Source organism: Physcomitrium patens, chromosome 8 (assembly GCF_059467195.1).
Source record: "Physcomitrium patens ecotype Gransden chromosome 8, ASM5946719v1, whole genome shotgun sequence".
NCBI classification, from domain to species: Eukaryota; Viridiplantae; Streptophyta; class Bryopsida; order Funariales; family Funariaceae; genus Physcomitrium; species Physcomitrium patens.
The window spans coordinates 15,248,919-15,272,119 of record NC_143417.1 but is presented as its reverse complement, the minus strand read 5'-3'; the positions used below and the strand labels follow the sequence as shown (position 1 = coordinate 15,272,119).

The following is a 23,201-nucleotide window of genomic DNA, read 5'->3' as shown; positions in this document are numbered from 1 at the left end:
CAATGTAGAAGCCTTACTAATTCTGAATTCTTTCCTAAAACATATAATTGTCTATTTAAAATAGTAGTTTGATCAAAGTTCACAGCCTACTTATTATTGCTAAACTCAAGACAACAAATAAAACAAATCCAAACTTAATTATATAGATAATAATTTGGTAGAAAACATTCATCTACAAATATGGTGTTAGATAAAAGAATAAATGAAGGCTATTATATATATTTATATATATATATATATATATATATACGAATTTGTTGAAATATTAGTAAAAAATTCTTTAAAAATCATAGATAAATAAATAATAATAATAATAATAATAATAATAGATAAATGAAAGTAGATTTTTTTTGTTTGTATTCCATTTTTTTATTAAAAAGATATCTACTTACTTTATAAATCTACAAATAAGGCAAGACATAGTAGAATAGACATAAAATTATTACAAACATCTTTATATGGAATTTTAATGTGGTTTTTAGCAAAAATAATCTAAGAGAAATTTAGCGTGATATCCAAGGAGGACCATTAGTGAAACTTAGTCAAAATCAAGTCCTATGACACAAAAAAACATCCATAGATAATGTGGATTTTTTTTGTTGATTAGAAAGTAGGATTAGAGAGGATACTTGAGAAGAGTTTTAAAAAAGTTACATTTGCAAATTCTTAATTTGAAATGAACTTGTAAGAACTAATCAAAGTTAGAAGTTATTTTTGATAAAAATGTTATCTAACAATAAATTAGAAGCTATATTTTTGGCAATATTATAAACTTTGTAGTTAATCCATTGTTAAAATTTTGTGAATTTGTGCATGTACTTGATTTGAAAATGTCTTGAATTTTAACATAGTTGATTGGTTAAATATGAAACTATCAAGTTTTAAGTGTGTTAAAATATTGAAAATTAGTAGTTTGAAGATCAACAAATATATGAGCAATTTGTAAAGATCTACCACATAGATTGAGCCAAAACTGTGTGAGCTAATAACTAACATGACATGTAAGATCCACCCTACATTAAAATACAAACTAACTATAGACAAAAGAGAGCTTGGTGCTAGGAGTTTGACATCTAAATTACAAAGAGATATTAGGAGGTGTAATTAGTCTTTTTCTTAATTAGTTAATTTAATTCTTATCAAATATTGTGAACTTATTGACAACTAGCAAATTTAAAGGCATGATTTTTTATTTTTCAAAATCAACAATTAATCAAAAAGTTACAAGATTTTGAAGTTATTTAACATATAGGATTTTGTCAAAATTTGATAAGATTTCTTCAAGGTTTACCTTGGACTTAATAAGATTTGATCAAGATTAATTTATAGCTTACCTAAGATTTTTTAGATTTTTTTTAAAGTTTGCTTAAAATTTACTTGAAATTTATTTAAGACTTATGTAAGATTTGTTTAGGTCTTTATTAAAATTTGTTAACAATTTCACTAAGTTGTTTATGATTGACTGGATTTGTATTTTAGAGTTGATAGAATTTAAAATTGATTGATTTGATACTTCTAAAAATATCAAGTTTGTAAAGGAAAGTATTCTATTCACCTTAGTTACAAAAAAAAAAAAAAAAAAAAAAAAAACTTTAGGATTTAAATAAATCTCTTTCACAATGAAATGCCCAAATCATTCTCAAGCAAAAATTCACTTAATACAACAACAAAGTGGAAGTGAATTAGCAAAATCAAACAATATCCAATATGTGGCAATCCAGCATTGTAGAAGGTTATGACAAGGGTCATTCTAAACTTCAAAAATTAGATGAAGACTCTAATTAACACCAAACACTTGATAATAAATTGAACTTAGAACCATAAATCTGGACGGTTCCTGGAACATAGAACACTAATTCAGGGTCACCTTTTATTTGTTTAATTTTAGTTGCAGCATAAAGTCAAGTATTCAGACCTTGTGTTTCTCCAGATCTTGCGTCTCCAACTCCAATCTCAAGCTATTTTCACATTCTGAGTAGGTGAGTGAACATCACATTCATGAAATCTTAGGACCAACCCAACGCCATAAACAAAAAAATTCCGGACAATACGTCCCTTGTACGCCAATGAATCTGACGACACCTCTGGTGTGTCAAGGCACACCCATCACCAACAACAAGGCTCATCGGAAATATCTATTACCTGGTAACCGAACAATGTAAGTTTCGGCAATCACTACAGTAGCGTCGAGCTCCGCTGCAGACCTTATTCGGCAAAAAACGAGTACTGTCCAAAGGAATGGTTCACATTGTCACGAACGAGATTTGACACATTCATCCACTCAGACACAATTCAATGCACACCTCCTGCGTAATCGACTCGAGAATTTGGATTAAATGAAACAAAAAGTAAAACAGAGTCCACCTACAATCCACTAATTCGCCAATTGTACTCTTTTCCAGGCACAATATCCATTCCTAACGTTAAGTTCACAGCTGCTGTGAAATGGGGGTATTTTCCTACTTGGGAAAATTCACAAAAATCTTCCAACTGTGATAGCAAGCCAAATAAAGTGGGCACTTACAATGACCCTCAACTATTCTAGAGGACTTGTAATATATATACAATCGATGCTCCAGAAGGGTTCAGGGTATTCATGCCTAAAAAATCAAGCAATAAATCAACCTCAAGTAAAGATACAACAAATCTCGATGACTAAATCCGGGTCTGTCCACAAACCAGTATAACACCAAAACCTTGAACTGGCGAATTTGAGCAAAAGATATTTTGTGTTCTTCTTCGCTACGACCACGCGTCAGATTACAATATACTACAGTTGAGACATACAGGATGTAATATGGGCAGATAGCTTCGACGAATCCTGTCACTTCGCAGCATACCAACTCTCAGCGTATTTGCCGTCCACAGCCAGCTCAACATCCAGAAAATTTTCACCCTCGAAAGGATACATCATGGATTGTATTACCAGTTCTTTGGCTTCTTTGGCAGACTCTGACGGCCCTTCGAGGATGACTTCGTCATGTACCTGCAGGTTTATACACTTCAAGTCATTCCCATGCAAAAATGTAATGAAAAAACGTTAACACATTAATGTGCCTCGAAAATTTAACCTTACTACCAATCTCGTTAAGTTTTCACTACGAAAGTTGACTACAATAACGGTCTTGTCTGTAGAAGCTCCTGTTCTAAAAAACTAAGAAAATCCACATGCAACCCTCTAAATCTCGACAAGGATACGGTATCAAATCCCTGACCTGTAGTAGGAGTTTCCAACCAAGTTCATGAAGCTTTGCATTCCGTTGTATCTCAAGCATAGCGCACATTGCGACGTCTGCCGCACTTCCCTGATGGAACCAAACACAAAACCAATCTAGCTGTTGAAATTTTACTGTACTTCAATTTCGATTTTCAAGAACTACATTATGCAGTGATACAGAAATACAAATATAAATTCATATACAGATATCAACGCAAATGTAGAAACAAACGTTAACCTACCTGAACGGGTGTATTGATAGCAGCGCGCTCCATATGAGACCGAACTAATGAGTTGGAGGAGTTTACATTAGGAAGATGGCGTGCCCTCCCTAACAATGTATGTACGCAGAGGGTTTCGTGAGCCTCCCGTTTCCGCTCCATTTGCCAAGCAAGCACTTCGGGTCTATCACTGTACCAAAGGTCCACTGTGGCCTTTGCATCAGCCAGATTTACCTTCCAATCCTTGGCAAGTCCCATGGCTGTTTTACCGTAAGCAATCGAGAAATTCAGCATCTTGGCTTTTCTTCTTTCTGATCCGAATACGTCCTACAGTACACACGCCAAACATTCATGCGAGTGATTCAGAATGAGCACCTGTGTTCAATATTTGACGAGGGTATCTAAGTGCTTGCAATTTTTACACTAAGTTCGATGTTTTGATTGTTTAGTTCTGCGATCAACAGCTATGGCTATAAACCGTGGCTCCCTTTGCTCAGTGCCATTTTTGCGCCATGGTCACTTTGTAAGTTTTAGGTACACAAAGACAATTTAAGATTTGAAGCTTGTTGGTGACTATGATAAATATGAAAGGAACGCATTCTTTTTAGGTTTCGTATTCTGGAGGATCGAGATGTTGACAAAATTTTGTGCTTTACAACTCAGGCTGAAAATGCCTTACTTTCAATAGTGGAGCAGGTGGTTCCCCTTGACCTTCCCATTCCAGCAGCACCCTCTCCTTTTCAACTGCTTCACGAACATGAGGATACATGTTCATCGCCGTCCTTGAATGAAAATCACCACCAGCTTTGAATGCTGCTTTCATGCTCTTGCAATCAGCTAAATGAGCAAGTAACCGTAACTCCAGCTAAGGCAGGGAAAAGCATAATTCAGTTTTAGTTGGTGTCGTCAAAGACAGCAATGGGATCAACTAATATTCCATTCAATTGTCTAGATTGTAAGAGCTAAAGATGAGAAATCAATTAGCTAGGCACTAATGGTGTAAAATCACACCTGCCCATAATCAGCCACAACAAGACTCTTTCCAGGAGCAGCAACAAAGGCTTGACGGATCCTATAACGATCTTTCTCAAGAGCTGGTTGATTCTGTAGCAGGAACAACACATCAGAGTACCTCCAGAATGCATTTAGAAAATCACCATAACCTTCGGTGGATAGCTGGTGTACAGTCACAACAATCTAACGACCAAATTAGAGTTTTAAAATCAGAATACACTAGCTTCTTAAAACTGACGACACAGTACTCACTAACCTGCAGACTTGGTCTTCTTGCAGACAACCGCCCAGTTTCAGTGTTGATGTTTAACGAACAATGCACCCGACTATCAGAGGCACTCTTAATATCATTGCCCTGCAAATTATCTTTCACGTCAAAATGGAAGAGTCTGGCGGGAAAAAAACTCTTAGAAGTATATACAAGCCGAGATCTATCAATGTAGCTGAAAGGTTACATTGTCTAACAGTATTCTATTCTATTAAGTGTACTTCATGTACCTTTAATTGGTGTTTTAGCATCATGATACATAAATAATATTCTGTTGCGAAGTAGATGTCAAGGATTACGACCTTTAGACAACACTTCAAGAGAAAGACATACGAGATCAGAACTGATGTAAAATGTTGAAATTAATGATTTCTTCGGTTCCAGTGAAGTCGAGACCAAAAAACAAAAACAAACAACCCATGTACCTGTAATGGCTCTATGAAGTTGGACAACAATGTGTTAATCGCAGCAACTTCACACAACGCAGCCAATGCCATACATGCCTCCTTGCCTACTCGACCTTCCCCAAAGGCCTTATAAGCCTTGCCATAAACAGACAAATCTTCTTCGAGTTCCGCTTCCACTCCAGCTGAGGTTAGTAAACCCTCAGATTCTTCGATATCCACAAGAACTCCTTCCTCAGAATCAGCTTCAAGGGCAGAATAGTCAATTGCAACTTTGCCTGCAAGTACCTTCGGTATAACAGACATCACAACTATTCAAAGGTGACCACAATAGATAAAACCATTACATAACGCTAATCCAACGGTAATCAGCAATTCCAAAAAACTTCACCAGAGGATACAAAGGATGACCGAAAACTAACGCTACAACTTTCACCTAATTGTTCGTACATTCATCAACACTAGAAATCATCAAAAAAGATGCAAGAAACGTCTTCTCACCTTAATTGCTGCACCGCCAACTGCTGGCCAGCCAGAAGACGTATAAGTTTCAACAGGTAATTTGATACCGAAATTTGCCAGCCCGGATATCACAATGGGTTTTGTCTTTTTGGCAACCTTTTTGCCCTCCTCAATAAACCCATCGGTGTTAGGTACACTGAAGACGCGCTCCATAGGCAGTACTTGATCTTTATCTTTCCTGAAATTACACGAATTCTCAATATCCTCACTCCTAACGTAATGAAGTCAAGCTAACTTTAATGCAATGACCATACCTCTTAAGCACGATTAGATTACATCAAGGAATGTGATGTCAAAACTCATTTGCAAGAATATCTAAATTATTTGACCTAAACACTTGAGATGTAACTGAAACACTCAAATTCACTACTCTCTTTTTTTAAGCAGCAGCCATGGGAAAAAACCATAGGAAAACAATGGCAGCTACCTGTTCGCAGTGCCTCCATATAAAAACTGGCGAATCTGAGCATCACTACCAACATTCATTTGGGCAGCGTCAGCACAATATTTTGCAGCCCACTTCCGAAAGCGGCTAACTGATATTTCTTGTTGAGCCTTTGCAACTTTCTCAACAGTGGCAAGGTGATTACAATCCACAAGCATTCCATCAGCCTCCATTTGGACCAAAACTTCCCCAAATGGCCTCCAGTACTTCTCATAGAAGTCATACATAGATCCCTTTTTCTTCAAGTCTGCTACATTCCATGGAGTACTACTCAACTTTTGCTGAAGACTTAGAAAGAGACGCCATGTACATACTGCATCAAATGTAGAGTAGTATATCCAAGCATCTCGCAATTCCTCATCTCTTTGCAATTCGTGAACCGGCGGTATCGTCTTAATTTTACCAGGTGTACCATCTTTTTTCAAATTGGCTTTTCCAAATAACTCTTTCATGGACTTCTTCCCCGCTAACACAGACTCATCCACTTCAGTCGAATGCCTTATGTAACCATCCATCACTTTCTCATCTGCACTCAATACCTCAAGCGAATAGCCACCTTTGGCGCCTCTCCTTGCTGAATCATATAGACGAGCCAGATGTATAGTGTCTGCATGGAAACCTTGAGGGTGTATTCCATGTCTACCTAGTACATGTTTGTCAAAACTATAATTGTGCCAAACCTGCGCACACCAATCATACAGAATAAATATCTAATGCCAACTACCTCAAGTCCTGAATCTCCTAAAAACACAAAGTTTATCCTAAAGAGTCAGCCAAGGAGAACGCTATTAACCACAATTGCCTAGATTATTGATCAAATACAAGGATATCTTAAGGACTGCAAATGATGTTCATGTAGCTGAAACGTGAGAAAGAAGAGGAAATCAGGTCTAATCAGCAAAGCCTATGTATTATAGATTTGTACAACACAAACAACCAGCATGCAAAATACTTCAAGATCACCGAAATACAAGTCAAACGACTCTTTCCAAAGGAAAATTAGACAATCTGATTGTTGTGTAGAATCCGAGTCTCATTCTGCTTCAAACCAACAGGAAAGCGCTAATCAACTCATTACTTTTACATTTTGTAATCTGCGATGTTACTTTATCACTCGCAGTCCATACTACATAAGCGAAGTGCAGGTAGCAGTAGGACCTACCTTTTTGATGGAGGGACTCTCAAAATAACGCTTAAAGACTTTCAAAACATCCTCACCACCATCTAGCACATCGATCCAAAGACGGTTCTTGCCATCTCCAAAATCCGCGGTAGGTCCACAATAGATACTGAAACATGTGATTCGCCCGTGTCCGACTGGACTCTCGTTTTTCACATCTATTTCTGTAACCTGGAGCATCAAATCACTGAGTTTACAATCTCGATTGACGGTACTTAACAAGAAAAAGAAGTACTAGAGCTGGTGTAGGAAGATTGTGACGACACATGAGAGAACAGTCAATTCTAAATCAAAGGCCCAGCGGAGACCAACCGTCAAATAGCAGACGTAATCAATTACGCAAGGGGATTGGGGTAAAAACAAAACCAGCTCAACATGACCAACAAAAACGAGACACTAAAACAATATGAAATCATTCCAGAATTGGTAAAAGCACACCTCGGTATCGCAAGCATGCACCACATCCTTGTACTTGCTCATCAGATGCTCAACAACCATCGAAGCCTTTTCAACACTATCAACGACCATAACAAGGTCATTGGAAAATGTCTGTCGTTCCTCGGGCTGCTCCGTGCTGGGAGATTCTTCTGAAGGCATTGCCGGAACAGGCACATCATCTCTGACATTTACTTCAACCAAATCCTTCTGTTCAAGTTGTACGGGGACAAGTTTCTTCCTCCCCTTAGTTTTGGGCTTTCTTTCACCAGAGATACCATCGGCACTAGCTTTCTTGAGAGTGCTTCGAGCCTTCTCAACTTTGCAACCCAAAATTCGATCAGCACGACGCCTTAATTGATTTTCCTCAATTACTTGTTCTGCTGAATTAGGAGGTTCTGACATTACCTTGGGTTCATATTCAATCGACTTCAGAGGCTCTGACACATTTTGACGCTCTCTCACAACCGCCGAATCGAACACCTCCAACTTGGTCTCATGTGTACTATTCGAATTGTCATCTGTATCCACCGCTGTGAAAGAGGACGAATAACCTTTCACAAACTCGACCTCAGGGAATGATGCTCCTGTCTTTAATCCAGATGCACTTGCTGGCTTCGCTAGCACTAATATTCCCAACTTTTGAGCAGCCCTTTCCCATGCTTCCCCAAGACCAGAGTCCACAGCCTTCGAACTCTCTCCAAATGCTCCCACACCCACATCCGGCGTAGGTTTGGATGCCAATAAGGGCGAACCCTGACTTTGAGCATGTATCTTACCGACACGTCGAGCGTACTGAGGAGGGGCAGACCCATTGGTTGAATGAAGTTCTGTCTTAGATACGGCCTTAAGAGCAACTTTCACAGTCCTCAAAACGGGGGGCACAAAATTAGTAGGTGTTGAAGTGAACTGGACTGAGGTATTATGTTGTGCCTGGAGTGATGTGCCTGTTCTGAAGTGCCTGATCTGAAGTGCTGTGTTGATTGTACTTGGTAATTGAACTTGATCCTTTGTGTATTGCGCACTTATTACTGAACTCAGTCGCATTGCTGAAAGAGTTCCGACCCTCGCAGTGTACGGGTTGCTGTTGGGTCTCGAGACGAATTCCTCTGTTACGGGACTTCTCCAAGCACGAGAAAATTGAACATCTGCATGACTAGAAATTAAATAATGTGAACGGGAATAAGGAAGAGAAAATTTGTTATTCGCTAACCCTGTAAAGTCGCCGATTTTGCACGCCGTTAGGACCTGTTCCATTAACTCAGGATCAGCGTCTCGAAGTAGTCCCCCTGAGCAGCCACACAGTCATAAGTGGCTGCCAGAATTCATAAATGGTGTTGCTCAAAAAACTGATACACCTTCAAATATTACCAAACTAAACGTCTACGTGCCTATAATTTGACAAGTGTCCAAATACGAATTGCCGATGTAGAAAGACCATAAGCGATGTGTTGTCTTTCTGCATACTGCAGCAGAACTGCTCACCTATAAAATTGAGTTCTCGTCTCCTTCTATCCCGCTCATTAGGAGGCAGTGACTGTCCTCAAAAATAAAACACAGCAAAATATCAACAAACAGACGGACACACTGACAGCCAAAAAGATTCATATCAGAAGTCAAAACAGAACCTGAGACGAAGTTAAGTTCACATGGAACACTCAATTAACCACTTGAAACAAGTAGATGCATAACAGATGCCGCATTACCTTGACCAGCATGACAGCATCGTAAACTTTCTCATCAAGAGATGCCCACCTGCACGTTCAGTATGAAACCAATAAGACAAAAGTCTAGATGTTTCAGTTAATTTATTGAAAATAAAACGATACTGTCCTCTAGGAAACACCATGTGAAAGTTAAGAATCTATCTTTCCGAATAACTCCAATGCAATAGTAAATATTCACCTAATAGCTTCCCGAAGCTGGTTCGGAGAGAGTTTAGCAAGCTCATTAGACCAATTTGGAGCCCTCGGAACTTTACTCAGTCGTTTGCCTCTCGTGGTACTCTCAAACGAATTCTCTGTTCCCCCGCTATTGGACTCAAATCCTGATGACTCCTTCCCAGACTTACAAACTCCTGATCCCGACAAGTCAAGGAATTAAGCACATTAGTTGTAGTCTGCAGAAACCATAAATTACCCGCCAAGGATCTATACGAAAAGATTGAAGAACAAATCCTCCAAGACATTCTAAGCAAGCAAATATACCTTGACAGGACAGAATCCAATTCATAGCTTTGTTGCAATCAGTACCTGCAACTATGTTGACATCCCTGATATCACCATCACGTCCCCAGACAGAGAACCGTCTCCCGTTAACCAGGCGTACCCTGGGCCCAAAAAAACAACTCCTTCCCGTGCTCCTTGAATACTTCGTGCAGATAGTATCACGAGAACAAGAAAAGGAATGCGCGCGTCCGGGGCAGATCGGAGAACCCACCAGTTTACTGGGACTTCGGATATGCAGGGATAAGATTGGTGAAGAGGAGCACTGGATAGGCGAAAAGGCCTGCATGGAAGGGGGCATGAAAGAGGGAGAAATGAAGCAGGGATTCGCCAGTCCTGACGTCACTGCAACTCTGTACACCTGAATTGCTTGTCGTTGCTCCATACCAGTATTTTCCAATTATCATCCTGGTCTCGAATACGAATCAACGCTCCGCATGACTAGATCGCAGAAACACCACTGTCATTCCATGCAAAATATACAATGCAATGTAAAAAATTGTCTTCTTGCAAAAAGTAAATTCAATTGAATCCGACTCGTATTATTCATTGTAATTGACAACCAGGGTAATTCGACAAAATATTTTAGAACCTATAAAGTACAATGCTCCGAACCAAATTGATAATTGATAATTTTGAACGATTATACACATTAGAGCTGATACCGTAACATTGGCTAATTGTCATGAACATCTCGTCGACCAAGAACACAAAAATAAAAATAAAAATAAAAAATTAATTGCACAGAAGAATTTAGCACTAGGAAAAAACAAGTAGGCAAATAATTTGACCCTCTTTTTTTAAACAGGAGATCGCAGTGTATGAGCTAAAAACATCTAAAAAGTCACATGTTCGGCTGCACGTACATGCAATAGAAAATGCAGGGCTAGAAGAACCAGAACATTGCCTACGATTGCATCACTCCTGCACCAAAGTCAAAGAATGTGGAATGAATCCATTCGCAAGTGCAACGCCTTGCCCATTTACACTTCCCATACATTCTCTAATATCAGGCAAGACGAGCCACTACATTACCCTGCCTGCCCGCTCTAAAAGTAGAAAAAACAATAAGCTGCCAGCAAATCCACATGTTCAGGCTCAGTGGGAGAATGCCGGGGACGAATTCTCTAATTCAAAGGCACATATACCGACCTCAGTAGTTGAACAGCACAGCATTACCAACAAAAAATTCCAAGAAATTGTCCATGAACACCTACAAAACTACAACGATAGCTCCCTTTCGCACTGCTCACAACAAAATTGACAAAAAATCTTCACAACATAGTTATGGGCATCGAACCTGGATAATCACAGGTGTAAAAGGAATTCCATGCGTAATTTGGTAAGAGCGAGATAGATTTTTCGAAATCAGTGTTTCGAAACCACGAGAAAACCTATCCACATCAAACGCACATCGTCTCATTCCGCAACCCTAACCCCGAAACAGACACACAGACACACAATACAAAGTCCAGATTTAGATATGCACCTACACAAGCTGGTATTGAATTTACCGCTCGAATTGAACCCAATCACCGACTTGTAATTGCGAATTCCAGCGCCGATGATTACTCCGCTGACGCCAGAGACAGATCCCGAGCGGGGAGGAAGTGAGCACAGAAGAGGATTCAGGGTTTAGGGGTTACTGCGGTTTTGGAAAACCATATCTAAACTAGCCAGCGCCGTGCCCTAGCAACGCGGCTACAGGGTCTCGAAACCTATATTCGCGGAAAGGTGAATATCCACAAGCGAAAAAGCGTGGAAAATCATTCGTCACGTGACTTGGGAAAGTTTGACGTGGATGGTGAAGGAGTTGAATGCTTTAAAGTTATGGCAATAATTGACTTCTTATCTGTTTTAGTCACTGGTGGTTCACTTCAGCTTTTTATTTGTTCATCATTAAATTTTATTTATTTAATTGGTCTACTATCACATTCTCTTACATCTATTTTTTTACTTAATATATACATAGTAATTATATATATATATATATATGCTGATTATTGATGTTATTATTTTTATTTTAATTACAAGTGTGTCTTAATTTATAAAATCTCACATTTCTTCTATTTTAAAAAAATCTTATGGTAGAATATTCAAAAAAATTAGAAAAACTTCTAATTAAAATATTTTAAGAATCTTTAAGAATCTTTAAGAATCTTTTAAAATCTATTGAAATATTTTAAGAATATTTTTTAAATATTTTTATTGGATATTTGTAATATTACTTCTCCTTTTAACTTGAATTCTAAGAAGAGCATTGGTTTTATATTTACAATAGAATGATCAAAGCTTGAACATCATTTTCAAGGTTTTCTTATTTGAATTGATTATAGTGTGGACATTTCTTCCTTCAACAAGATCCAACTTCACTTCGAGAATGATCTTGCAAAGATTGCGAGAGTTTGAATGGTTGATTTGGTAGCTATAAAAAAAAAAAAAAAAAAAAAAAAAAAAAAACTCCAATTCTTGCTCTACTTTGAAATTCATGATTTAAAAACTTTTTAAACACTCTCCAACTCAACATATTAGATCATAAACTAGATACTCTAAATTCTAAAGTTGTCGTAAGCAATACATGTTCTCTTTGTTATATACAACATCTTAGCAATAGCTTTATAGAGAAATCATCTTAAAATAGGTTTAGATTTTTGAAGATAGCATTGATGAAATACTTGTACCTTTTGTGGCACATTAACTAGATTTTTTGTTGGTTCATATGTGCATTCATTAATATTGTAGCCATGCCAATTAATAAAATATTCCAACTTATTTCTTCTTTGTCAAGAATGAAAGATCTTATCTACTTCATATTCCACATGATTATTTATTTCAATGCAAGGTAGTGATGGTTCTATTCTTTCTAAAATAAAGACAAAATTATTCTAACTTCAAGAAGGTGATGTATTGTTAATCAAATGCTACTTCTTTGACCTTTAAAGCAAGATGTGATTTCCTTAATAAAGCGTTTGATAGTCCTTGTTGCTTCTTTATTCAATATATAATCATAAAATCAAAACAAGATAATAACATATTCTAATAAGCTTTGTGGCCATTCAGAACCCAAGTTAATATGAAATATTCTAAGCTTTTATAATCTATGTATATGGTCACAAGATGTGTAATACCTTCCAACAAGTGTTGCCATTCTTTGAAAGAGTCTACAATTGGAAGAAGCTCCTTATTATAAATCTCATAATTGATCTTCACAATTGAAAATTTTCTAGAATAGAATGCAACTAATTAGAGCTCTCTATCTTTTTTCATTTGTGATGGTACAACTCTTAATGCAAAGTTAGAAGCATCAGTCTCTAAATAAAAGGCTTTTATAAAATTTGAATCTATTAAGGTTGGAGTTGTAGTAAAAGCTACCTTCAAATCTTAAAAAGACTTTTGTCTTTAAGAATTTGTCACGGACCAAAAATACAAACAAGAAATCTAAACAAGAAGTTCAAGAAGAAATGACAAGAACTAGATTATCAGATGAGTACAAGAGCAACGCCAAGAGAATTGAGCTAGAGCTTCAAGAGATGTGTTGTCGAGACTGAAGAACTCTTCAGCCTCGACTCCTATATATACTACTGGCCTATGGTTCTAAGGAAGCGCATCAAGAAGCTTTCCAAGAACTATGAAGCTTCTCGAGCAACTACCCAAGAGCTAGGAAGCTTCTCAAGTAACTTCCTAGAATCTACTAGAATATTCTAAGAATCTTCTAGAGCCTTCTAAGGATATCTTTAGAGAATATTCAAAGAATCTTTAGGGAATCTTTAAAGAACATTCTAAGAGAATATTCAAGGAATCTTCTGGAAGTTTCTAGAGACTTCTTTCTAGAAGGTTCTAGAAACTTGTCTCTAGAAAGGTCTAAGGACTATGTCCCTAACATCACCTCCTCCTTTAGCTTCGAGGTCTCCGAGAAGCAATGTTATCGTAAGTCAATACCAACGCAAAAAAATGAAGATCTGTCGCATAACCTCTGCTATGAACTCCAATTGTTGTTCACGAGGCAAGTGATTCAATGGTCCTTGAAGCCAACGGTAGTGGCCCACGCCTTCAACTTCTGACCAAGCATGAACCTCCGTGTCTTCATTGTGAAATTGTCCTGCAAACACTCCTTCTGGCTGACCATTGTAGGCAGGCTCGACCTCAAATACAATCACCAGCGATCTGTTGCTCAGAATCCTTCGACGTCGTCGTGGTGCAAGCGGTTCTTCATCTCGCGGTCGTCTTCGTGAGCTAGTTGCTTGAGATGACATGACAAGTGTAGTATCTTGGCTATCCATATTCAAAGGCTAAAACAATAAGAACAAACTTGGGCTACTAACAAAGTTCTACGCTATCTTGGAGAGAATGACTACATCAACTATGGATTTTGGTGGTGCTCTCTCTTCTTTTCTGTTTTCTGGATGAGCAAGCTTCAGTAAGAAGCTATCGTCGAACCGGCTTGGGTTTCTTAGGATATCGTCGATGAAACTCCTGTACCTTTTGCGGTGCATTCGCGAGATTTTCGGCCGGCTCCCATGTTGGTTCATTAATATCGTAACCGCTCCAATGCACAAAGTATTCTAATTTACCCCATCTTTGCCGTGAATCCAAGACCTTTTACACCTCGTATTCTTCGTGGTTCTCTATTTCTATGCTAGGTGGTGGACATTGTACTCTTCCAGGAAAAGACGATTCTCGATAAGGCTCCAACAAAGAAACATGAAAGACAGGATGTACCTTCATAGTAGCTGGTAACTCCAGACGATATGCTACAGGATTGATCTGCTTCTGGATAACAAATGGTCCCAATCTCTGATAGTCCAATTTGTCACATGGCCGCTTGGTCTTAATATTTCGTCGAAGTAGCCAAACTTTATCTCCAATCGTGAATTTAGGTGCCTGATTCCGAAATTTGTGCACGGACGCCTTGTAAGATTCTTGGGCAGTTTACAATTGAAGCTTCAATGTAGTTTGAAGCTGCGAAAGCTCCTTCACGAATCCTTCAGCTGCCGGATTGTTAATCGTTGACGAACTCCATAAGTCAAGCTTTGGATGGTATCCATAATTGGAAAAGAATGGCGTTTGTTGAGTTGATGCATGAAGGGTGTTGTTATATGCGAACTCGGCTAGCGGTAGATATGCGACCCAATCATCTTGTTGATAATTGATGGTGCAACGTAAATATTGCTCTAAAACTTGATTCACCCGTTCTGTTTGGCCGTTCATTTGAGGATGAAATGCCGAAGAAAGCTTGATATCCACCTTCAATATTTCAAAAAGAGATTTCCAAAACTTTGACATAAACTGGGTTCCTCGATCCGATACGATATCATCTGGTAGACTATGATATCGATACACATTATCAAGAAAGAGTCTTGCTGTGTCTTCGCTTGATGATGTCTTCTTGCAAGGGACAAAATGCGCCATCTTTGTAAGCCGGTCTACGACAACAAAAATGCTGTCAAATGAATTCGATGGTGGTAGATCCGTAATAAAGTCCATGGAAACCGAAGACCATGGTCGGCGCGGAATAGGCAATGGCTGTAGAAGTCCATAAGGTCGATGTCGAGGGTTTTTGGATCTTGAACAAATGTCACAAGATACAACAAAATCTTTCACATCCTTCCACATTTGAGGCCACCAGAAATCGCGGGAAATAAGTTCCAAGGTCTTATTGAATCCAAAATGTCCCGCAGCTGGAAAGTCATGACGAGATTGAAGAACTCGGAGTCGTGTTGGTCCTTTTGAGATATACAACCACTCTTCGAAATATACTAGATCTCCTTCCATCTTGAATTTATCATCACTAGCATGTTGCTTGATATCAAGGGCTAGAGAATCTTCAATGGTTGCGGCCCGTACCTGGTCGAGGAAGACAGCATTAATTGGTACAATAGCTGCGTTGAGCCGAAATTTCTCTGGCTTCAACAATGTCGTGCACTGTTGATCAAATGCTGCATCTCCAGCCTTTGGCGCGAGATATGATCTCCTTGATAATGCATCGGACAACCCTTGTTGCTTCCCAGGCCGATAAGTAATAACAAAGTCGAACCTGGATAGCGACATACTCCACCGAGCTTGACGCCGATTCAAAACCCGAGCCGACATAAAATACTCCAAATTCTTGTGATCCGTATATATGGTCACTGGATGTGCAGTTCCTTCGAGAAAGTGGCGCCACTCTTGGAAAGAATCTACTATAGCAAGGAGTTCCTTATCGTGGATCTCATAGTTGATCTCAGCAGCAGAGAATTTTCGAGAATAGAACGCAACTGGATGGAGCTTCTCATCTACGCCCATCTGTGAAAGTATAGCTCCCAAAACAAAATCCGAAGCATCTGTCTCCAAATAAAAGGCCTTTGTAAAGTCCGGATGTACCAAGATTGGAGCTGTAGTAAATACCATCTTCAAATCTTGAAATGCTTTTTCTGCGATAGGTCCCCATTCGAGCTTGTCCTTACACGTTAACCGAGTGAGGGGGGCAGCAACTTGAGAATAATTCTTGATGAAGATCCGATAGTAGTTAGCATATCCAAGAAAACATTGTACGTCCCTAACCGTCTTCGGAACTTCCCAAGACATGATTGCTTCCACCTTCTTTGGATCCATCTTCAAGCCTTCCGTAGTCACGATGAATCCCAAAAACTCCATCTCAGTTTGGTGAAATAAGCACTTCTCCAATTTGGCATAGAGTCCTCGCTCCCGTAGTTTTTTGAGTACCAAACGAACGTGCTTCTCATGTTCTTCCTCGTTCTTAGAAAATATCAAAATATCATCTAGATAGATGACAACAAAATCGTCTAGATGCTCTCGAAAGATGTCATTCATCATGTGTTGAAAGACCGCTGGAGCATTAGTAAGACCAAATGGCATGACATTATATTCAAAATGGCCATACCTTGTTCGGAACGCTGTCTTCCATTCATCTCCTTCCTTAATTCGCACAAGGTTGTAAGCTCCCCTTAGGTCAATCTTTGTAAAGATCCTTGCACGCCCAAGTTGTTCTAGAAGACCAGAGATCAAAGGCAGTGGGTAGCGATTCTTTTTTGTCACCTTGTTGAGACCTCGATAGTCCACGCACATCCGTAGTGAGCCATCCTTCTTCTTCACAAATAAGATTGGTGCCCCAGCTGGCGACTTCGAATGACGGATGAAGTTCTTGGCTAGATTCTCGTCAATGTACTTCCGCAACTCAGTCAACTCCGTCTGCGACAAATTGTAGATTGGTCCAAAAGGTGGTTGTGCTCCTTCTTGCAGTTCAATGGCACAGTCATAGGGTCGATGCTCTGGCAGCATATCAGCATTCTTCTTTTCAAAGACATCTTTGAATTCTTCATACTGCTTTGGAATAACCAAAGTCGGAGTTGCATCTTCTTGAGTCGGAGTTGCGAAGATGACAAGAGGTGTATTTTGCTTGGCTTCCTTCATGAAAGCCCTTGCACCTATAAACAAGGATTTGTTTCTAGACATTGTCTTGGCAGATTCCACCTTCAAGGAGTTTGTTGGAAATGTCACTTTCCGCAACTTCCAATCTATCAATGGATTATATCTATCAAGCCAAGATAGTCCCAAAATGATAGGACATGAAGGGGTCTTGATAACATTAAACACAATATTGCTCTCATGGTTTTCAAGACGTACCTTCAATGGTTTAGTTTCATGGATAACATTGCCCGAAGACAATGGTCGTCCGTCTATGACTTCTACATGGACAGGCTTAAGTTTCTTTACAAGAGAAATATTGTGAAGCTTGGCAAACTCTTCATTTATAAAGCAAGCGGATGCACCCGAGTCTAATAAAGCATCGACTTGTAGTTCTTGAATACCCAGATGTAAAGGTACCATAAAACAATCTGAAGGTTGAGCTGAGAGAAAGGGACCTTGATTAATTTTGGATGTTGAGATGTCCAGCCGCACGGTCCCTATTGTGGCTGGGCGTCCTTGTTTTCCTGCATGCTTGTACTCCTGAGTCTTGTTGTTTGAGGCTTCTGTTTCTTCCGAAAATCTACAGCTTTATGGCCCGCTTCTCCGCAATATAAACACAAGTTTTGTTCAAACCGTCGCTTCTTTTCCTCAGCTGTGAGGGGTTTGAAACGTACCGCATCAATTTACATGGGTTCAGGATCTGTGGAGTGATTCTCTGGACCTTTTGAAAATGTAGCAAATGCTCCATCATTTCTCCAGCCTGATCGTCTTTCTTGTCGTAATTCAAAGAGGCGGTTGTCACAAATAATTGCCTGAGATATAAGTTCTTCTAAAGTATCCGCCTTAAGCATGGTGATCAATAAGTTCTTGACATCATCTCTCAGTCCATATCGAAATCGTGTCATGAATGCCTTATCATTCCAATCAAGATCACATGTAAGCTGTTGAAATTCTGCAGCATAGATTGCAGCAGAACGTGATTCTTGTCGCAGATTTTGTATCTTTCTTTCAGCCACTCTTTCTCGATCGCTATCTCCAAACGCAGCAGTAAGTCTCTCTATGAAAGCCTCTAGGTCGTACAATATTGGAGAATCCTTCTCCAATAGTGGAGCAAACCAAGAGCGAGCATTTCCTGATAGAAGAGTATCTATGAAAGCAACCTGGATAAATCCATTCGGATAACGAGAAGTGTATAGGTGTAGGTAAAGCCGTACTTGTTGCACAAAACCTCGGAAGTTGGCTCTTGTTCCGTCAAACTTGTCTGGCATATTCGCTTTTGGTTCTTTCGTACTAATCCTTGAAGTATCCATAGGGGTCGTATGTGACACATGTCTTGCTTCTCTCAGTCGAATAATCTCTTGTTGTAGGCTATGAATTTCGCGTCTAGCTTCTTCGGTCACTAGATCAATTTGAGGTTCTTTACTTGGATTGCGAAGAAATGCAATCTCCTTTCGTACACTATTCATAAGAGCTTAAAGATCTGCAAGAATTGCCACTCTATTGTCTACTTGTGGAGATGCACTGTCTATGACCTGGTCTACTTCCATATTTAGAGAATAGATGGATTAAAATTTTGAGAGAAGAAGAAATTGCTAAGTCTCTTGGAGAAAATTGTAGCACTACATGTCACTAAAACCTACTCGGAGAAAAGAAAAAAAATACTAAACGATTTCAGTTTTAGAGGAGGGTAATCCGCAACCTCTAAAAATGCCTCAATGCTTTCGAGAAGAGGGGTAATCCGCACTCTATCAAGAAGGCAAAGCTCTGAAATCGATGTTAACAGTCTTTTTTACTAACTATGCTAAACAAAAAGAAGGAATTAATATCAGTCCAAGAGAGGAAAATCCGCAACCTTTAGAACGCTCAAGTATCTCCAAGGAAAGGGGTAGTCCACTCTCTGCCTCAAAGAACTAAACTCTGATATTGTGATTGAGAAAATATCAGTTTAGAGGAAGGTAATCCGCAACCCCTAAAGCGCTAGAATACCTTCAAGAAGAGGGGTAATCCGCTCTCAAACAAGAAGGATTCAGCTCTGATATTAAGATAAAGGTAGTCTCGACAAACTGTCACGGACCAAAAATACAAACAAGAAATCTAAACAAGAAGTTCAAGAAGAAATGACAAGAACTAGATTATCAGATGAGTACAAGAGCAACGCCAAGAGAATTGAGCTAGAGCTTCAAGAGATGTGTTGTCGAGACTGAAGAACTCTTCAGCCTCGACTCCTATATATACTACTAGCCTATGGTTCTAAGGAAGCGCATCAAGAAGCTTCCCAAGAACTATGAAGCTTCTCGAGCAACTACCCAAGAGCTAGGAAGCTTCTCAAGTAACTTCCTAGAATCTACTAGAATATTCTAAGAATCTTCTAGAGCCTTCTAAGAGAATCTTTAGGGAATATTCAAAGAATCTTTAGGGAATCTTTGAAGAATATTCTAAGAGAATATTCAAGGAATCTTCTGGAAGTTTCTAGAGACTTCTTTCTAGAAGGTTCTAGAAACTTGTCTCTAGAAAAGTCTAAGGACTATGTCCCTAACAGATTTCTATTCCAATTTGACTTTGAATGTCAATCAAATAAAGAAGCAATAACTTAATAATGATTCTTTATAAATATCTAATAGAAATTAAAAAATCTAAAGAAAAATTATACATTTTATAATATCTTTGGAGTTATTTTTGTTATTATAGCTTGAATTTTCTTTAGATCCTTTAATAAGCCTTCATTTGATATAAAATATCCAAGAAACTCCAATTTTGGCTAATAGAATATACATTTTTTTTCAATTTGGCATATAATCCTATATCTCATAATTTTTTTAAGTCTAATCTTATATATTCTTTATATTTTTCAAGAATCTTGGAATAGATTAAGATATCACCAAGATAGTACAAAACAAATTTATCTAAAAAATTTCAAAAAATATCATTTATCAAATGTTGGAATATAACTAGAATATTTTTCAATCCAAAAGACATAATATTATATTCAAAATGTCTGCAACATGTTTAAAATGTTGTCTTTTATTTATTTTCTTTTTTAATTTATACCAAATTATATGATCTGTAGAGATCTATTTTGGTGTAGATATTGACTTAATTGAGTTGCTCCAAAAGACTTGATACCAATGATAATAGATAACAATTTTTTACCATTATTTTGTTGATGTCACAATAATCAACAAATATTTGCAAAGATTCATTTTTTTTCACAAAAATTATTAATACACATGTTAGAGATTTGGAATATTAAATGAAATACTTTGCAAGATTTTTGTTGATATAACCCTTCAATGCTAAAAGCTTGTTCTATGATAGCTTTTTGATTGGGCCAAATAGTTATTGAGTCCCTTTTAGAACATTGATGGTACAATCATATAATTAATGATTTAATAATATGTCAACATTCTTCTTTTTAAAGACATCTTAAAACACCTTATATTACTCTATGATAGCTACTGATAAGCTTACTTCTTTTTAAGCTCAAGTTACATAAATGAAAAATGACATTTATGAAGACAACATAAATGAATAATGAAAAGCCTCAATCTTCTTTGCTGCATTTGCAAGATTCTTTATTCGCTCTCATAAGCATTCAATAATATCATATTCACACCAATGAACAAAATATTCTAGCCTATTTCCATGCCGCCTTGAATCTAAGACTTCTTCTATCTTAAAATCTTGATTATTATCTATTTCTATAAGAAGCAGTGGCATTTGTCTTCTTTCCAAGATATTCACTACCTTATATGGCACAAGAAGAGATACATGGAATATATGATGGATCTTCATAGACTCTAGTAGATGTAATTAATGAGCAACAAGATTGACTTGTTTAAAAATGATGAAAGGTTCAAGCCTTTGATAGTCCAACCTGTCACAAAGATAAGTAGGCTTGATATTGCAACAAAGTAATTATACCTTGTCACCCATATTTAATTGTAGTTATTTTTTGTAATATGCATTTTGCTCCAAAACTTGATTCATTCATTTTATTAAATAATCAATTTGAAGATGAAAAGCTAAAGAAAATTATAAATCCACCTTTAAAATATTAAAAAGGATTTTTTAAAATCTTGATGTAAATTAATTCCCTTTATTTGATATAATATCCTTGGACACTCTATGATAGAAATAGATATTGTCAAAAAAAAAGCTTAGCCATTTCTTTACTTGTAATAGATATTGTACATGATACAAAATATGTTATCTTGGTAAATTAATCTATTATTAAAAATATAAAATCATATAAACCTAAAACTAAAAAATTTGCAATAAAATCTATAGAAATAGAAGATTATGGTTGTTCCAAAATAGATAAAGTTTGAAGAACTCCATAAGGTTGATGACGAGGAGATTTTGATCTTAAAAAAATATCATATGATTGTATAAAGTCTTTAATTACCTTTTATATTTGAAGCCACTAAAAATCTCTTAATACTAGCTGTAAAGTCTTATTATATCCAAAATGTCCAATTGTTAAAAAATCATGATAAGCTCAAAGATCACATAATTATACTTTACCTTCTAAAATATATAATTGACTCTCAAAATAGAATAGATTATTTTTAAAATTTCCCCTTAGAAGTATCATAAGACTTTGAATAATTGTTTATAACATCATAAATAAGAAGATCAAAGAATATACTTAATTGAACTTATTTGAAATAGGTTGAGTCAATAATCAATGTTGATTTCATTACTCAAAGATGAAAATGCTTTGATTTTAAGAAAATTATTATTTATTGATCAAAAGCTATATCTTTTTTTTATCTAAGATGAGAATGTCTAAAGAGAACGTCTAATAAATATTATTATTTTTTGAGTTGATAAGTAGTCTTGATAAGAATATATTTCGATTGACCTAGCAATGATTCAAAACATATGCCAATATGAAATACTCAAGGTTCTTGTGATTTATATATACTGTGATTGGATTGAAAGCACCTTCTAGTTAATGACACCATTTTTAAAATGAATCCTTGATTGTAAAAAATTCTTTATTACAAAATCTCGTAGTTTATTTTAGCTACTAAAAATTTCCTAAAATAAAAAGCTATCAAGTGGAGCTTGTCATATGCTCCTATTTGTGACAAAAAAAAATCTATAAGAAAGTCTAATGCATCTATTTTCATAGAAAATACCTTGAAAAGGTCAACATGATATAAAATTGGTACAAAAATAAATGATGTCTTTAAGGCTTTAAAAGATACTTTTGCTTCTTTACTCAACTTAAGTTTGTTTTTACATGTCATGTATATAAGAAGAGCCACTACTTGAAAAAGTTCTTAATGAAGATCTTTTAATAATTAGAAAATTTCAAAAAACATTGTACATTGTTGACTATTTTTGAAATCTTTCAATCCATGATAATTTTTATCTTTTTTGGATCTATTATTAGTTCTTTGTTAGAAATGATGTATCTTAAGAAGTCAACTTGAGTTGTATAGAATACATAATTTTTCATCTTAGCATACAATTGTGCATCTTTAAGTTTTTATGAGATATGACAAATATGAAGTTTACGTTATTTTATATTTTTAGACCAAAAAATTATTCAATTTCAGGAATTCTATGAGATAAAGCATTCAGTGTATTCATAATAACATCTAACTTGGACTTGGGAGATTCAACCATACTAACATCTTTACTTCTAATTATTTTGAAAGAAAAAAGTGAGTCTCTAAACAATACTTGTTTCAAATAAGATATTTCATAACTTCTGAAGTATTTGGATATCTCCAAAAAGAGGAATAATTTACTTTCTATCAAGAAAGATCAAACTCTAGTATTGAAAAGAAGGCAATCTCAACAAATTGCCACAAATACACTATACAAGAGACTAAATAAGAAGTTGAATAGA

The 23,201-nt window shown here is 36.9% G+C and overlaps 1 protein-coding gene and 1 long non-coding RNA gene across 12 annotated transcripts; both read right to left on the bottom strand.

Annotated features, from left to right (window-relative positions):
* Positions 1-1,682: 1,682 nt before the first annotated feature.
* On the bottom strand, positions 1,683-2,268 carry LOC149988491 (uncharacterized). Its single transcript, XR_016504589.1, has 2 exons — positions 2,143-2,268; positions 1,683-1,958 (listed from the first exon to the last, which is right to left on the bottom strand). It is a non-coding gene; the product is annotated as an uncharacterized LOC149988491 (long non-coding RNA).
* Positions 2,269-2,307: 39 nt separating this feature from the next.
* LOC112285701 (DNA polymerase I B, chloroplastic/mitochondrial-like) lies at positions 2,308-11,575 on the bottom strand. Of its 11 annotated transcripts, none has more exons than XM_090252677.1 (18): positions 11,446-11,573; positions 11,232-11,325; positions 10,798-10,855; positions 9,959-10,391; positions 9,612-9,783; positions 9,413-9,461; positions 9,192-9,243; positions 7,710-8,995; positions 7,254-7,442; positions 6,074-6,771; positions 5,626-5,824; positions 5,146-5,412; positions 4,709-4,807; positions 4,450-4,542; positions 4,118-4,303; positions 3,460-3,765; positions 3,216-3,305; positions 2,308-2,986 (listed from the first exon to the last, which is right to left on the bottom strand). In XM_090252677.1, the coding sequence occupies exons 4-18, from the start codon at positions 10,314-10,316 to the stop codon at positions 2,825-2,827; spliced, it is 4,206 nt and encodes a 1,401-aa protein (XP_090108803.1). In that variant the 5' UTR covers positions 10,317-10,391; positions 10,798-10,855; positions 11,232-11,325; positions 11,446-11,573; the 3' UTR covers positions 2,308-2,824. The 11 variants fall into 11 exon arrangements, with proteins under 11 accessions (XP_090108803.1, XP_090108805.1, XP_090108804.1 ...); XM_090252679.1 differs by having other exon boundaries at positions 9,959-10,372; XM_090252678.1 differs by having other exon boundaries at positions 11,421-11,559.
* Between the last annotated feature and the right edge of the window lie 11,626 nt (positions 11,576-23,201).